Genomic DNA, 17,265 nt, shown 5'->3' with positions numbered 1-17,265 from the left:
TGAGGGTAGCAGAACAGTGGTTTTGCTACCCTCATAAATCCGTCCTGTACTATTTGAATAAACTTATGCCAATGCAGACTTCCTCTTTCAGTTGCACACTTCCTCTTAGGGTACCATCATAGGCCTTCTCCAGATCAGCAAAGACGTAGGGCAGCTCGCTCTCACCCTCTCTGTACCACTACAGTACTGCAAAAATGAAAGCACTACTTCAAAATAAAAGCAACAGCCCGGCTACTTTAAAATAAAAGCAGCTGTACCACTACTTCAAACAAGAGCAACAGTAGTGCTTCTTCAAAATAAAATCAACTTTATTTCGAAATAAAAGCATCAATTCAAAATAAGAACAGCAATACTCCTACTTCAACCACTCCTTCAAAATAAAAGAAACTACTAAAATTTAAAAATAAAAGATTGTTAAATATTGAAACGATAGTAGTGCTACTTCAAAATAAAAGCAGAAGTACCACTATTTCAAAATAAAAGATCAACCCAGGGACACAGTTTTCTCCACGTTCACAAAACACTTGACTGGATGGGCCAACTCCCAATGCACCCTTGACGACCCTGCCTTGGGTTTTGAGGTGGTCCACTTTTCCACACCTTTTGGATTTTTGGGACAAAAATCACATGATCGAAAAGGAAAAAAAATTACCCCCGCCCGCCCAACGATACAAAAAAAAACGGGGGTTGGATTCTCCCCTGCCAAAAATATATACAGGAAAATTCAGTTGGTATTGAACCATAGGTGAGTGCCCGCTGACTATAAAATTAAGAAAAAAATGGCGGTTTTTGTGGGTATGCGGGGAATTTGTATTTCTTCGCGTGTTAGACCGTAATCCATTTGTTTCCCCTTCTCTTTTATTTTGAAAAATGTGAGTGGAAGTGGCGGCGCGGCACGGGAGTCTTGACACGTGTTGCCGAGCTGCCGGGGCCAAGATCAAACATGGACGTCACATGGGAGCCAATGAGAGCAACATGAGAGTCGCCGTCTTCTGCCGCCGGACGAAGCATCAAACACGAGCAGGTAGCGTCGCTCCCAACACAGGTCGAAATTTGACCCAAACGTAACCGCTGCAAAGACGCCGGAAGCTCGGCTAATGCAGGCCAGCGCCTTTAGCTTAACGGCGCTCGCCTATAACGGGGCTCGGCTCCGCTTGGCTGTACGCCCTTTATCGGACACGCCTCTGCCGTCTCGTCGCGTCCCTTCCCGCGGGGCCAACATGTCAGCAATCCGCTGTCCAGCGTCCAAAAGAGGAACCCCAATGGTTTGCTGATGTGCGGTGGGCAGCCGTCAAATGGTAGTCGCATTTCAAGCAAATTTAAGGCATATGTGGCCGACGTGATGGAACAGATGGCAGCTTCTGTCCGATAACGGAACTAGTAAGACGCTTGCCTGCGACCATCCCGGGTCTGTCAGTCGCTGTCGTTCTGTCTGCCCGCGTTAGCACGCGATGCGGTGGCCAACTGTGACGTCATTAGTTTATTTCCGGACGCGGTCCGATAACGGAACTCCCACTGAGGCTGAAGCTGCATACCATCTTCATCCACTCCACTATCATCATCATCGTGTGTGATGCATGGCATACATGCGATGGTGTGTATGTTAGGCTCCCATAGTTGTACTTTTCTTTGCAAATGGTTTCACCACATAAAGCCATGATAGACTTGTCACACGTGACGCACGTCTGTGCGTGTTAAAAATAGTCACACGCATGTTGCCGACCTCTCATGTGACCCGCTCATGATGTCGTCACTCAAACCCACAAAGACACTTTTATGCTCCCCGCCACACTCACACAAAGGGACAAAGGGACGCAGACACACACACACACACACACACAGACAGATAGGATACTTACACACATATGCTCACACACTCACATGCACACATACATGCATATGCTCATACATGTGGACGAATATGCTCTGACACACAAATCTGTGTGTGCATACACAAGTACGTGCACACTGAAACCAACACCCACGTTGACCTAGTTTAAGTAAAGAGGAAGTGAGGTGATGACATTTTGGGCAAACTTCCTACTAGGCTGTAGTCATCTTCAAAAATGGCCACCACCGTGCTCACACGAAGCCTTTTGTCTTTTCATGCCACTCGAATGGCAGCAGGAAACACCTGACAGCATCCTTCCTCTTTCGCACTTTCACATCCGGCCCCTGTGCTGACTAATGGTAACAACCTGCAAGGTCCTTCTGTAACTGGGCCCGTTGCCATGAGAACAGGCCACGCCCACTCAAGGATGACAGGCCCTAACTTGAGTTGAAGGCTGTCACTACGGATTATTTTGTTAATTGGTTCATTGATTATTTTCTCATTGAATTGATTAATTGCTTTAAAAAATAAAATCTGTTTTATTGTAACGCATGACATGATTTCAACCTGACACTGCACAAAAGTAAATGAATGACGATTCACTTACCGGTTTAGTCCAGGGCGTCCGTCAGAAAAATCTTCGGTTCAACAATCTCAACGGATTCATCAATTTGTCAGAATAGTTGCTGATTAATTTAAGTCGAGAATGTATCGATTAATTGTCACACCTTGAGTAGGTTCCAACAGAAAGTCGGCAAATGGGCAGATTTACGAAAGCCAAAGCGCATAAACATACCCCCAAAAGCCTGACTTTCTGTTGTGTGATGCGATGCGGCAAGCAGAGTCGGGCACATCGGCGGCATGACGGAAGACAAATGCCCGCAGCTGGTGGACTACTTCGTGGTGGCGGGTCTGGACCCAGCGGGACCATGGCGGCCTCTTGATGACGACGCCAGAACGGCCGCTTCCACGCCGCCGCCGTGCCGGGGGGCAGATCCTGTGACGGACCTGGTGGTGATCGCCCGCGGCCTGGGCGAGGAAGTCCCCCAGGGCTTCACCTGCATCGACAAGTCGCTGGGCGGCCACTCGGCCGAGCTGAGCGCCGGCCTCATCAACAACCCGCGCCTGTACCTCTGCTACCGGAGGGGCCGCGACAAGCCCCCTGTTGTCGACCTCGGGTAAGACATCCGCTACCTCTGCGGCGTCTTTGTCGGGCTGTCGTCATGTCACGAGTTGAGCGCGTTGCTTCTGTTTTTTTCCACAATTTCTTCAGTTACAATATTCTTCATTTCTTTTAAAGTGAATAAGGAATAGTCAAGCATTGACACAAGGTCAAGTTAAGATCACCTGCTATAAGTAAGGCTGGAGTATTCGGTTCTAGGGCTGCACAATATATTGCAAAAATATTCCCCGTGCAATATCTGTATGGCAAATATTCATGTATATTTAAGGATACGTCTACCCTACTTATTTTGCCACGTGAGAAATAAATTCTTTCACGAGATAATAAATATGTAATTTATTTTGGTTTATGTTAAATATTACAATAATATCAATATTGCATAGCATTTCAGATAATGCATGTTTTTCCAAGATGGTGGAGCTCTATCGATTCATCTGTTGATGATCTATTTATTTATTTTTCAATTATTATTATTAATGGATGGATTTGATTTTAAAAAAAATTCAAATTGACAGTGCAGAAAATGCACAAACTGAATTGATGATGAGTCTGTGACTGGTTTGGTCCGTAACAACCGCCAGAACATGGGAAACATTTGATTGTGTTGCAAAGTTGAAATAAAATTCATTGTGTTCCACAGTAAAAAAAAAAAAAAACAACAAACAAAAAAAAACAAAATTCAAATTCAGTTTTTGGGGTGCATGCTCAGGGTCTTATACGAGGGCAAGGAGCAGCCAAAGACGGGCTGGTACGTGATCGAGACCACACCCTACAGCCGCTCGGCCAACCTGAGTTCCGGCGCCGGCCCGGCGGCGCAGCGTGTCTTCCTGACGTACCGGTGCGCCGCCGACGCGCAAGGCCTGCACTCGTTGGGCGTGACTGACATCGGCGTGCTGCTGCCTGGGAAGGGTGAAGCAGCGCCGCACACCTTCAGCCGTGTGGACAAGAACCTCAACACGGGCATGGTGAGATGCATCGGCCACACTGACGCGCCGGGCCATCGATGCTAACTCTTGTGCGCGTGCGTGTTTGCAGTGGGGTCCCGCCCTGTACGTGTGCTTCAAGCGAGCGGCGGCCAAAGCCAGCGCGCTGGTCTACGAGGCGGGTGAGTGCGCGGCCACGCTTGAAAATGCGCTGCAGCGCCCCGTTTAGAGCTCGCGCGTTGTCTCTCAGGTCTGCTGAGCCGCTACCCCGCCGACGACCAGGATGCCTTCCCGCTCCCCGAGTCGGTGCCCGTCTTCTGCCTGCCCATGGGCGTGGCTCTGGAGAGTTGGCCCGCCGACGCCAAATACCGGCTGCCTGTCTTCTCCACCTTCGTGCTCACCTCTGCCAGCGGGGACAAGGTGGGCTCGCTTTCTTCTTCGCTGTGTATATTGAGGCCACGCCCGCTACGGTAAAAAAAAAAAAAAAAAAGTGGCCAAATGTACACGTGTGGCTTGATTGGTAGGAATGAATTAGTTGAGCTCGGAAAATTGGCAGAGTTCGCCTTCAACACCTTCACATGGCATGGCATCAATGTCTGAATTTTAAAACCAAGTTACCGCCGTATTTACAATGCCGTTACGTCCCGAGCGGCACCAATTCATCAAATACTGTAACTTGAATTATTCTAAGGCCAAAGCAAAATGCCTGCCTGCAAGCTTCACGGCAAGCATTTGTCCACATGGTCATCCGCGCCGTTCACGTGCAAATAATTGCAATATGATGGCAGCCACCATGAACTTGACTAGCTAGCCAGCTCATTCCCTGACGCCAATGTCACTCACCAGACCCGTCGCAGATACGACAGTGTGAATACTGACGAGCCGACGATGAAATGCAACGCTGTGGAATTTTGGGGGGGTGTCGGTCGAAATCATTCACAAAATGGAGGAACTAAATACGTCAAGCATGTCATCATTTGGGAATATTATTTGTGAATTTTGTGAACTCGATACAAATTTAGGATCGTGTGATGAGGAACTTGTCTTTTGTGAAACTTTGTGAGATTTTCGTGTGGTACATGTGGAATTGTGTAAAAAATCCCCCCCCCCCCCCCCCCCCGGATGTGTCAAGTCATTCTGAGCACAGCAAATGTGTTGTAAATCCTAATCACTATTTCAACATTTGAAGGAGCACGACATAAAAAAGTTCAGTAAAATACGACTGAACCGTCAAAAAAATCAATAAAATGGGGCGGTTATGAATTTTCTTTATATCTATAACTAAAAATCCCTTCGTCGTGATTGGGTGACTTCATTGGTAATCCTTCAACATTCCCTGCTGCCTAATAACTCAGACTGAAGATTTTCTAGTGGATTTGTGCAAACCAATCGCAGTTGATGTGTATTTATGTTGAACGCTTTGCGCAGGTGTACGGCGCGGCCATCCAGTTCTACGAAGCCTTCCCCAGGGAGGTCCTGTCAGAGCCCCAGAGCATGCGTCTGGGCCTGCTCAGCGTGCTGGACCGCCGGCCCATCCTGGAGCGCAGCCTGCAGGCCAAGAAGAGCATCTGCGTACTTTCGCACTGGCCCTTCTTTGACGTCTTCCAGAAATTTCTCACCTTCGTCTATCGATACTCCGTCTCCGGACCCCACGTGCTGCCCCTCGAGAAGTCAGGAAACGCATCTCCATCTTTGTGTGTGTGTGTCGTGTATCATGCCACGAACTAACGGCTGACCGCCGATTGCAGGCACATTTCCAGCTTCATGCACAACGTTCCCTTTCCGTCACCCCAGCGACCTCGCATCCTGGTTCAGGTACGCCGGCTTCACCCGATTTCCTGCTTTGTATGACCGATACCAATGTGTGCGCGCATCATTTTGTCACCATGGCAACTTCACCACGTCAATCTCCTGGTCACCAATGTAGCCGTCACCTTGTTGCCCTGACGGCTTCATGTTGATCACACTACCCATGTCCGTGCCTCATCATCACCTTGTTGCTGTGACGTTACATGGCAACCCTTTCCACACTGACACAACTCCTCCAATAAGCGCGCAGCTGTTCAACCAATCACAGTGTGACATTGACAAATGTCCAATGTGCCCATTGCACTTTTCACGCTTTCAATGTTGTATTTATGCGAATTCTTAATAAAGACTGTGTGTGTGTGTGTGTGTGTGTGTGTGTGTGTGTGTGTGTGTGTGTGTGTGTGTGTGTGTGTGTGTGTGTGTGTGTGTGTGTGTGTTGCAGCTTTCCCCATATGACAACCTTCTCCTCTGCCAGCCCGTGTCCTCGCCGCTCCCCCTCAGGTGTGCGCGCCCATGTGCTTCTTTCTTGCAGAGGGAGGGAGGAGGGGTCTCTTAAAATATGACCTTGTTGCCTGTGTGCATTAGCGGCGCGAGCTTCCTGAAGCTCCTGCAGAACTTGGGCCCGGGCAACGCCTGCACGCTGCTGCTGGCCGTGCTGACGGAGCACAAGGTCCTGCTCCACTCGCTGCGTCCCGATGTCCTGACGGCCGTCGCCGAGGCGCTCGTCTCCGTAAGCAAGCGCGCGCCTGCGCTGCCGCCGCCGCTTGCGCCGATGACGCGGTCCGTGTTTGCGCGCAGATGACCTTCCCGCTGCGCTGGCTGTGCCCGTACATCCCGCTGTGCCCGCTGCAGATGGCCGAAGTGCTGCTGGCGCCGGTGCCCTTCATCGTGGGCGTGCACTCCAGCTACTTCGACCTCTACCACCCCCCCGCCGACGTGGTCTGCATCGACCTGGACACCAACACCCTTTTCCAGTCAGTGCGCCCGCCACAGCCTTTCAGTAGCGCGTGCGTGTGATTCATTACTGAGTCGTCTACTTGTATATGAAGTGAGAGTTTTATTTGCATGAGTTTTATTAGTGCATGAGTCTTTCACTTGTGTGTGTGTGTGTGTGTGTGTGTGTGTGTTTCAGTCGTGTGTGTTACAGAGATCTTCAACTATGAGAGAGTGTCAGAAACTTGTGAGAACGTTGAAATTGCTTGGGTGAGCGATTCAGTCGCCGGTTTATGTGACTGTCCTGTCGCCCGTCAGGTCTGATGACAAGAAGCCGTTGTCATGGCGATCGTTACCCAGGAAACCCGGGAAGACTCTTTACAGCACCCTGGGCAACCTGCACAAGACTCTGGAGCAGAGTAGGTCCCAAACAACAAGGCCTATGCACGACATCTCAACGTGTTACAATGTGGCCGAAACGCCGCGGCCTTCTTCTCATTCCTTCAAGTCATAAAGTGAAACTCGTACATTTGATTGGATCTTCCAAAGGTGTCAACGATAGTCATCCAAACTCCGTCCAAAGTCAAAAGCACTATTTTGTCGATATGCTGTTGCTCAATCGATTAACTGTTTCACTTCTAATTTTCCCAATTGGATATGACAGAGGGCGGCCCGGTGGCCCAGTGGTTAGCGCATCGACCTCACAGTGCAGAGATCGTGGGTTCGATCCCCGTTCTCCCCGTGCCTGTGTGGGTTTTCTCCGGGTACTCCCGTTTCCTCCCACATTCCAAAAACATGCATGGCAGGCTGATTGAACACTCAAAATTGTTAGAGTCTGTGTGCCCTGCGATTGGCTGTCAACCGGTTCAGGACAGTCCGACAGAGTTGTCCATTTTCAGCAATACCAAACGTATTTGGAATCAAGTTCCTGATGTCATCCACAAGGCCACGCCCCTTAAAGACACGGTTTGAGTCAACTTAAATGGACTCTCCGTTGTTGTCATTTGATGGTGAACGTCCAATCACCTGTTGCGTCTGTCAAAACACCCCGTGTGCGCAGCCGGAGTGAATTGGCAGAAGCGCGCAAATGCGCGTACTGACTTGTTAAAAAGGAATGTCATTGTCTGCGAGTGCCCTAGCTCCTAGGTCAGGGTGTACCCCCGCCTACATGCTCCAGCATGCCCGTGCTCTTCGTGAGCATGAAGCGGTTCAAATAATGAATGGATGAATGTCATTGTTTTACTGGCTGTCAAAGTGTGTGCATGTGTATGGATGGGGAGCGGGGGGGGGGGGGTATATTCCGGGTTGCAACTGCCTACTTTTGCTTGCCCTTTTATGGCATTTTTGCGCAGTTCTTGCTGCCCCTCCCCTCTCTTTAACGTCATTGATTGCTAAATTTGTTTGATCTGAACTCCTTTTAGGCCGGGTTACATAACATTTTTTTGTCTTTGAAAAGTTACAAACAGGCTTTCGGACAAATAGGTATAAGAAAAAGAAAAGAATTCAGGGGGACTTTGGGCTTTTGAGGGACAAAGAGGAAGGTGCCAAGGCACCAATCACCTCCACCCCCACGTCCACAAGCCACTAGCGCCAACACTTTTGATTACACTTTCAAAGCCATTCTTTTTTTATATGCAGTGCGGTCCTAGTTTTTCAATAAAATCCACTTAAGCAAAGGTCAGGCAACAAACGTAACAATGAAGTCAAGGTTGTCAGAGTTGCATACGTGCATGACTTTGCACCGTTGGTCGGCTCGCAGTTTGCTCTCCGGGCCAGGAGGAAGCCACGTTGGAGTTTCTGCTGACCGACTTCGACCAGATGTACCGTCGGCAGAAGCAGCTGGAGGCCGACATTCAGGAAGCCTTCCTGCGCTTCATGAGCGTCCTGCTGCGAGGCTACCGCGCCTTCCTGCTGCCCATCACGCAGGCGCCCTCCGACACCGCCACCGACTGCAGCTCCCTCTTCAACCTGCAGGGTGAGCTCTCCTGCGCGCCGCCGGCCCACCCGCTCGCAGGCCGTCTTGGTAATCCCTGTCGGTGTACTCTAAGCAGTCAGTCGGCCCCTTTCTAGCGCTGTTGAAATAAACGTGTCTCAAATAGAGCTCGGCCACACGTCCGCATTCGCAAATTCACCGGCTTAATAGGCGTCGGTTATTGGAATTATTCGATTAATCGTTTCAGCCCGACTGTCTAAAAACCGATATGTCGTGAGTGAATGATTCCGACTGATTCCCTTGGGGACATTTTATGGAAGTGTTCAAGGTCCACTAGCAAAACTCTCAATCAGTCTAGTGATGCGGTCACCATTCGCCAACGCAGCCTCCATGCGCGCTGTTCCTTTCTCCTTTGACGTGTCTGCTTCCTTCCAGGCTTCCTGAAGTCTCGCGATCGCACTCAGCAGAAGTTCTACTCTCAGTTCACGCGCACGCAGATGTTCACCCAGTTCATTGAGGAGTGCTCCTTCGTCAGCGACCGCCACGCCTGCCTCGAGTTCTTCGACGAGTGCGTCCAAAAGGTCAGTGTGCGCTTTTGCCGCTTGTCGCAAGAGAAGGAGAAGTTTGATAACTTGAAAACTTTAAGGGAGGAAGTATGATGTCCAAAAACACAAAGCAATGAATTTGTCTTTAGAGTAATGCCGCGAGGATATAAGTTGAAAGGCTTCCTGCAGATCCTTGGAAAGGCTCAACCCACCGCAAACGATGAAAAGAATCGACAGATACCGTATTGGCCCGAATATCTTATCTCTATTCTCTTTTTGTTTTGTTGTTGTTGAGTTTTGTATTTATTAATGCGTTATTTTATTTTTTGACTAAATGCACGAAGGAGTAGCACCCAAATTTCGTTGTATGTAATACAATGACAATAAAGGTGATTTCGATTCTGATATAAGACGGTGTTTTTTGCATTGAAATAAGACTGAAAAAGTGGGGGCCGTCTTATATTCGGGGTCTAGGCATTATACCCATTCACGACACTAGATGGCGCCAGATACCATTGAAGCGAATGCTGAACTTGAGTCCCCGGACCAAGGCGAAACCCTGTCACGAAGAATAAAAATAAAGAATAGCGGTCAGAAAGAAAAGAGAAGAAAATAATAGAAGAGATAACAGAAAATGGAGAAACGTAGCGACAATCTGGAGAAAAGTGGGTCGAAGATCGGCAGCTGAGAAGTTATGATGTAATTTACATTTCAAAAACCAGAAGCCATTCATTTAAGATAGATTTACGATTAAGATTTAAGATTCATTTACGAATGTGATTGCACTTTAGATTTGAATGAGGCAAAATAACATGCTTTTTCTCTCAAATACATTGCTATAATCATTTGTTTCAGATGCACTGTAATTATTTTCTGTATAAAAATGAATTTGGTGTTCAAAAAGTCTTATTTCAAACTTGAGTCTCGAAAAAGAGGGGGTCGTCTTATAATCAGGGCCGTCTTATATTCGGGCCAATACGGTAAATCGATTGGTTAGTAACTTAACAGCAGTCAGCGTTTTCTAGGAAATTGAGAATGTTGGGCAAAACTCTGGACAATCCCACCGAAGGAACTAAAGGGCGGAGCGGGTGTCCCGGCAGGTGGACGTGGAAAAGCCGGAGGACGTCCGTCTGGTGGGCGTGGACGAGAGCCACTGCGGCGAGCGCACTGTTTTCATCATGCCGCCCGAGCAGCCCACGGAAGACGATGGCTCCGAATGCCCCGCCCGCTACAGGTGATGTGACGCTCATCCCATCGCCATTGCTACGCCATCTCTCTCTCTCTCTCCCTCTCACACACACACTCTCTCACACTCTGTGGCACGGGTGCAGCTACGACACTTTCCCCGCCTTGAGGCCCGAGCTCTTTGACCAGCCGCTCGACCAACTGCGTGTCCCCGCCAAGGGCAGCGCTCCCAGTAGCCCCGCCCCCCGACGCACCAAACAGGTATGCAAAGAACGGAAAAGGTGTCTCCCACTCTTCCTGTCCATCTGCTAAAAACGTGAGAGGGAGTTGACTATTTCGCCCAAATGACACCGGCGTGTGACCGCACTGTCGCCAGGAGCTGAAGGTCGCGCAGCGGCGCGCGCAGACGTGCTGCGGGTCGGCCGACATGTGGTGCAAGTGTCTGCTGGGTCACATGTACGGCCTGTGGTTCATCTACCTGCCCACCTACGTGCGTGCGCAGAACGCCAAGGTGCCCGCCCTCCATGCCGCTTACGATGTCCTCAAGCACATGGAGAGCAGGAAGGTCCTGCTGCCTGATGAGGTGATCGCACCGCTCGCGACGATCATCATGATGATGACTCATGATTGACAAACTACTCTTAATGTGTGCACATTTTTTGTGTGTCTGTTGTGTGTTTGCATTTCATGTGCGTGTATGTGTATGCTGCGCGCGTTTCTGTCTCAGGTGTGTTACAGGATCCTGATGCAGTTGTGCGGTCAGTACGGTCAGCCTGTGCTTGCCGTGCGTGTCCTCCTTGAGATGAAGAAGGCGGGCATCACCCCCAACACAATCACATACGGATACTACAACAAGGTAGGCACGCGTGCACACGTGTACGCACACACAGCACAGACTTGCGATGACCTGGACATTTCTTGCGCTTTTGCGCTCAGGCGGTCCTGGAGAGCAAATGGCCGTCGACCAATCAGGGCGGGCGCTTGCTTTGGGCCAAGCTGAGGAACGTGGTGCTGGCCGTCGCCCTCTTCAGGCAGCCCATCAAAATGCGCCCCAACGGCCAAGGTCAGAACGCCGCCGTGTCAAAACGGGTCATCTTGGCAACTCACACCTCCGCCTTCTCTGCTTCTTCTTCTCGGACATGCAGCCGTCATGGAGGAGCACTGGCCCTGGCCCCGCCCCAGCTTGCCTCTGATTCGTCAGGCCAGCTGGAGTGGCCTGAGCGAAAGCTCCAGTCATGAATCTTTGACGGGATCCTTTGCCAAGAGCAGCAGCCTCAGCAGCATCAAGACGCCCGCACAGTGTAACACGCAACATGCCGCACACCAATACATCCATCCGCCGTGCCCCAAAGCCACCCTTAATTGCCCGCCAAAACTGAAACAAGTACCTGAGCGTCTTTTTTTTTTTTTTTTTGTGGATTTGGTTTCAACAGTGGCGAATACACGTAACAGGAAGTCGGGCTTCCGTGACGAAGTGTCCAGCAAGCCTCCTCTGGCGCCCTGTGGTGGCGTTCTGGTGCGTCGCAGTGACATCTGCTTGTCCAGCTTCTACGCAGATGCCGCAGAGAATGACGAGTGCGGAGGCGACTGGGAGGCGGGTGCGAGGTCAGGAAGGTGGGACACACACACACACACACACACACACACCCCGAAAGTGGAGTTAGTATGACGTGTATACCGCTCAGCAAAACAAATGGTAACCAATCAATCAAGTTGGATGGTTGCATTGCAATCGGGAAACAGGAAGTGGACCGACAGACAGGAAGCAGATACAAGCGCGCCAAGTCGTCCTTCTTTCCCCACAGAGTGGCGAGCGCCTGCGAGGTGGCGTCGGTGGACGAGAACGACAACAAAGTTGCCGTCCCGCCCAGCCGAGGCCTGGCGGGACGGCTGCAGCAGCTCCTGACGCCCACACGACACAGGTCGGCGGTCCGACGCGCCGCCAGCGTGGATGAGCGGCGGCCCGGCGCCGGAGGGCGAGGACCCGCCGCAACTTCGAGCCGCCGGCTGTCCGAGCAGCGTAGGTCCAGGAAGTCACAGGTGGCGGAAACGTTGCTGAAGGCCAAAGAACGCCTCGCCAACGCCACTTCGGAGGTGACGCGCCGCCGCCTGCTCGCTTGCAAACTTTTGCTTGGGAAGAAGCGGAATTGACAAAATGGCTGACTCTTAGCGGTCAGGGAGCAGACGGCCAGACGCTAATCTGGCCTCACAATAGCCAAGTCTCCACTCGCTGGCTGACGCCCACGTCACTCGCCGGGCTCGGCTCCGCCCTTTACACATGCGCACTCAAAATCACAGCCAGTACAGTGTGGAACGTGATGATGGCCACCCCATTTTCATATTTTGTTGAATACAACATCAAGTTTGGGGTGATTAGCCGATCGGTTAGTCGGTGGAGTCATCAAGTATTAGAATATTTCATTGTTATTGTTATATAACCCATTGGAGTCATTTTTCTTGAACTAAAACTAAAGATTTCAAAAAACTTGTAAGTCAAAGCAGTGGCATCATCGCAAGGCCCCACAAAACAATTTCCATTCAGTGAGGCTCGTTTGCCTTCATTTTCATGGCAGGTTTGTGAATTGGAATCGGATAGTTGTATTTTATTTATATTTTTGCCAGCGCGGTGACGAGATCGCTGGATTTGTTTGTGGCCAGAGCTCGCTGTCGCTGGGCAGCGACGCCGACCCGGTGGACACGCCGCGACCTCTCCGCCACTCCTGGGATGCTAATCAAGACGCGGCGGGGATCGAGGTGAGCCAGTCCCACGTTTCATTTGTCAGGACAAATTGTCCTTGTGAGGTTTTTTTTTTGGTTTTCATATGAATGTTTGGAACGCGTGTGAGGTTTTGATGTCGAGCTGCTCACGGTGCCGCGGGTGCGGTTGCCTGGTGTACGACGAGGAGATCATGGCGGGGTGGACGCCTGACGACTCCAACCTCAACTCCCGCTGCCCCTTTTGTGCCGCCTCCTTCGTCCCCTTCCTCAATGCCCACATCTGTGACCTGCGACCCCCCGGCAGGTACGAGTCGCCGTCGCCGCCGTGTGACATTCCCGTGCCCGCCGCGGGCTTCGTCATCTTTTGGACATTTCCAGTGACGGCGAGGGTGAAACTGGCATCCAGCCTCCCGGCGGTCAGCCGGCGGGGCCGGCGTGTAACGGCTTGGGCGACGACCTCACCCCCGAGAGCGACGCAACCGTGGTAAGGCTAGAGCGATGCGAAGCGGTCGACCGTGCCGCGCAGCGTGACTGGTAGTGACGGCGCGCGGCCCCCAGGTGACGGTGGCGTACGTGAGTCCGCTGGTGCTCCGGAAGGAGCTGGAAAGCCTCCTGGACCACGAGGGCGAGGCGGTGCTCGGCCAGCAGCAGTTCCTGGAGAGCCACTGCATCATCTTCTGGAACCTTCTGTGGTTCTTCCAGCGCCTCGGTTTGCCGAGCCACCTGCTGCGGCTCGTGCGACTCCTCGTCAAGCCCACGCAGGTAGAACATACCAGAAAACTGCTTTTCTCTTTGATGTCAACTTCTTTGGATTCTTCAGTTTTCGTAACTGCTCTAACTGAAAAAGCAACCCCCCCCCCCCTCCAAAAAAAAAGGCAGCTTAATTACGTGCACCTTTTAGACCTGTTCAGATCAAATTTCAATCCATTTTACTTAAGGTCAGATCAGGTTCCAGTCGGTTTACTTCTGCATCAGGTTTCAATTAATTTGTGAGATTCTCATCAGAATCGGATCTGGTTCACATCCGATGCAGATCTGGATCAGGTTAAAATACGTTTCATATTAGTTTTACTGTACTTTCTTTTATTAGTTTCAGATCAGTCTCAAGTAAGTCTGATTCAGATCACGTCAGGTTCAAAGACGGTATGGAACGAGATGATCCGCAACTCCATCCATCCATCCGTTTTCCACCGCTTATCCGGGGTCGGGTCGCGGGGGCAGCAGTTTTAGGAGGGAAGCCCAGACTTCCCTCTCCCCAGCCACTTCTTCAAGCTCTTCCTGGCGGATCCCGAGGCGTTCGCATGCCAGCTGGGTGACATAGTCTCTCCAGCGTGTCCTGGGTCTTCCTCGGGGTCTCCTCCCGGCGGGACATGCCCGGAACACCTCACCAGGGAGGCGCTCAGGAGGCATCCGAATCAGATGCCCAAGCCACCTCATCTGGCTCCTCTCGATGGGGAGGAGAAGCGGCTCTACTCTGAGCCCCTCCCGGATGACCGAGCTTCTCACCTTATCTCTAAGGGAGAGCCCGGACACCCTGCGGAGAAAACTCATTTTGGCCGCTTGTATCCGGGATCTCGTTCTTTCGGTCACGACCCATAGCTCGTGACCATAGATGAGGGTTGGGACGTAGATCGACCGGTAAATTGAGAGCTTCGCCCTTTCGCTCAGCTCAGTCTTTTCCGACTGAGGACCATGGTTTCAGATTTGAAGGTGCTGATCCTCATCCCAACCGCTTCACACTCGGCTGCGAAACGCTCCAGTGAGAGTTGGAGAGCCCTGCTTGAAGGAGCCAACAGAACCACATCATCTGCAAAAAGCAGAGATGCAAGACTGAGGCCTCCAAAATGGACACCCTCAACGCTTCGGCTGCGCCTAGAAATTCTGTCCATAAAGGTGATGAACAGAATCGGCGACAAAGGGCAGCCTTGGCGGAGTCCAACCCTCACTGGAAACGATTCCGACTCCGTAAAATCCAATTCGGATCACAATCGGGTTCATATGACGGGTAGGTTCAAATACATTTCTGTTAGGTTTGGATTCGCATCAGATACGTTTTGGGATTCAGTGTAGTTAATGTCATATAGCAAGGAATCAAATTGTAGGTTTGATATTCGATGATCAATTTCAGAAGCGCGGTCGCACAAATGAAAAACAACACCTTTTCACATTGGGGTACGTGTGTGTGTGTGTGTCAGTCGGAAGGTGCGTGTCTTCGTGTGAGGCTTCTGTGGGACACCCTGACCCCCGACCCTGACTCGTGGCCACCCCTCTACGTACTGTGGCGTCTTCACAGTAAGTGAGCTTTTCGACGCGCGTGCCCACCTTAACCCCACACCCACCCGACTACCCCCCCCCCCCCCCCCCGGAACAGGCGGCGTTCCCGTGCGTGGCTCCCGCTGGCGTCGCCACAACCACCCTTTCACGCTGGCCTTCCTGGAGGAGGTCCTGCGCTGCGTGGGCATGAACGAGGTCCACAAGGCCGTCACGCTCTTCCTCAACACTGTCGACGAGGCGCGACGCCACGCCCGCACCGCCGCTCCGCCACTCCGCAGGTCAGATGTGGAACTGCGCACTTGCGCCGCATTCAGCTTCTGTGTGTGACTGACTGAATGTTTCAGTGTGTAACCGTCAGTGGTAGGTGGGTCAGTCAATTTTGCCAGTTTGTCATTCGCCACTGATGTCTTCAGTCCATCATTATTTCAAGTTGGCCCAGTCCGTCAGCCCATGATTCCGTCATTGTTGTTTTCACTGCGCAGAAGTTGTCGTGAAATGTCTGCGAGTCTGTGTGTGTGAACAAATGTACGTTCTGTGTTTCTAATGGTCTGTGTGTGTGCGTACACATGCGCACGTGTACATTCAGGAGCGTGTACCGAGAGTTGCTGTTCCTGACACTGGCGGCAATGGGCAAGGATCATGCGGGTAAGTGTGGGGAGGGGTCGTGAGGCGGCAAATTGGGTCTCTACCTTTGGGCGAACACGGCTGCGTCGTCCTCACAGGTGCTTTCGACAAGAAGTACAAGTCGGCGTACGTGCGCCTCAGTGGCGTCATGTGCAAAGAAGAACTGCGCGAGAAGCGAGCGCAGCCTCCCAGCACCAAAGCCCTGGACTGCAGACGCAGCTTCCAGCCGCCGCTCCAGTGCTGATCGGTCGCCGCTTCGATGCCAGTTGATCAGTGGCAACCCACTTCCTCCTCTTCGCCGGCTCCCCGAAGCGGCGCGGCCACCCTGCCGCGCGCCCAGGCACCCATACGTCGTAGGCCGCCGCCACTCAACTCAACCGCAACCACTTGATTTCCCGTGTTGTGAGCGAGCAAAGATGGAGACGCATCCCCTTTGTGTTTTCCCGGCACAGTCGTAAAAGAGTTTTTGCGGCAGCCCATGATGTCACGGTGATATCATTGTGATTTCATCCGGCGGTGTTTGCAGGAAAAGTTAGTTGACGAATCACTTTGTGATCATGCGACCTGAGCCACGTGTCCACCTGTGATGGCATTTTGCCCCCCGTAAAAAAAAAAAAAGTTTGGCTCAACATTATTTCAATTTAAAAAAATTGTTTACAGTGTAATTTATTCTGTTGTAAATGTTGTTTTTTTAAAAGAAAATAAAAGCAGGGATGAGAATTTTCTGATTGATTATTTTTTGTACGTCTGTTTGTTGTCGAGCGGTGCCTTTCGATATGATCACTTTTGTTCTTAAATGTGTTATGTATTATTGGGGGTTTTTTTGTACAATATTATAGCAATAGTATTTTATTGTCAAATACACAACAAAAACTAGTTCAATAGTTGACTTGTTCAACGTCACTTCATTTCCTGCTTTACTCGAAGCTCCATATCAAAAGGGAGAATACGTTTCAATCTGAAGCGTGTTTTGTTTCCGTCCGTCCATCCATTCATTCATGATTTGAACGGCTCATCTTCACACGGGTCGCAGGAGTGCCGAAACCTATCTCCGCTGTCTTCGGGCAGTAGGCGGGGTACACCCTGAACCGGTCACTAGCCTTTAATCCAGAGGTGTGAAACACGGGGCCCGCGGGCCAGAGCCGGCCCCCGATGAGTTTGATCAGCCCCGCGGGATAATTTAAATAATGGGGGCGGGGGGGAAACTGCATCCAAAACACGGAATGAATATTTTTAACAAAATACAATTCTTGGATGATCCGCTAGGGGGCACACTGTTTTCTCCTTCGTTTGTAAAGTGCAGGCAG

General features: G+C 51.1%; 1 protein-coding gene across 3 annotated transcripts; it reads left to right on the top strand.

Moving 5' to 3' along the window:
- Positions 1 to 708: 708 nt before the first annotated feature.
- dennd4b (DENN/MADD domain containing 4B) lies at positions 709 to 16,690 on the top strand. Of its 3 annotated transcripts, none has more exons than XM_086114473.1 (29): positions 711 to 1,024; positions 2,674 to 3,009; positions 3,724 to 3,979; positions 4,050 to 4,119; positions 4,188 to 4,357; positions 5,366 to 5,607; positions 5,686 to 5,752; positions 6,189 to 6,247; positions 6,332 to 6,476; positions 6,545 to 6,720; positions 6,998 to 7,098; positions 8,439 to 8,654; positions 9,048 to 9,193; positions 10,258 to 10,391; positions 10,489 to 10,603; positions 10,719 to 10,925; positions 11,070 to 11,198; positions 11,279 to 11,405; positions 11,488 to 11,643; positions 11,776 to 11,956; positions 12,148 to 12,436; positions 12,965 to 13,096; positions 13,189 to 13,364; positions 13,439 to 13,544; positions 13,619 to 13,822; positions 15,256 to 15,352; positions 15,432 to 15,612; positions 15,921 to 15,979; positions 16,057 to 16,690. In XM_086114473.1, the coding sequence occupies exons 2-29, from the start codon at positions 2,693 to 2,695 to the stop codon at positions 16,200 to 16,202; spliced, it is 4,404 nt and encodes a 1,467-aa protein (XP_085970599.1). In that variant the 5' UTR covers positions 711 to 1,024; positions 2,674 to 2,692; the 3' UTR covers positions 16,203 to 16,690. The 3 variants fall into 3 exon arrangements, with proteins under 3 accessions (XP_085970598.1, XP_085970599.1, XP_085970600.1); XM_086114474.1 differs by having other exon boundaries at positions 712 to 1,024; positions 13,001 to 13,096; XM_086114472.1 differs by having other exon boundaries at positions 709 to 1,024; positions 11,488 to 11,956.
- The last annotated feature ends 575 nt before the right edge of the window (positions 16,691 to 17,265 follow it).

The sequence above is a fragment of the Hippocampus guttulatus genome, chromosome 6, assembly GCF_054856545.1.
Source record: "Hippocampus guttulatus isolate MCC_2025c chromosome 6, RoL_Hgut_1.0, whole genome shotgun sequence".
In the NCBI taxonomy this organism is placed as follows: Eukaryota; Metazoa; Chordata; class Actinopteri; order Syngnathiformes; family Syngnathidae; genus Hippocampus; species Hippocampus guttulatus.
Note: the sequence above shows the minus strand (reverse complement) of the source record. Positions and strands in the feature narration are given on the sequence as shown.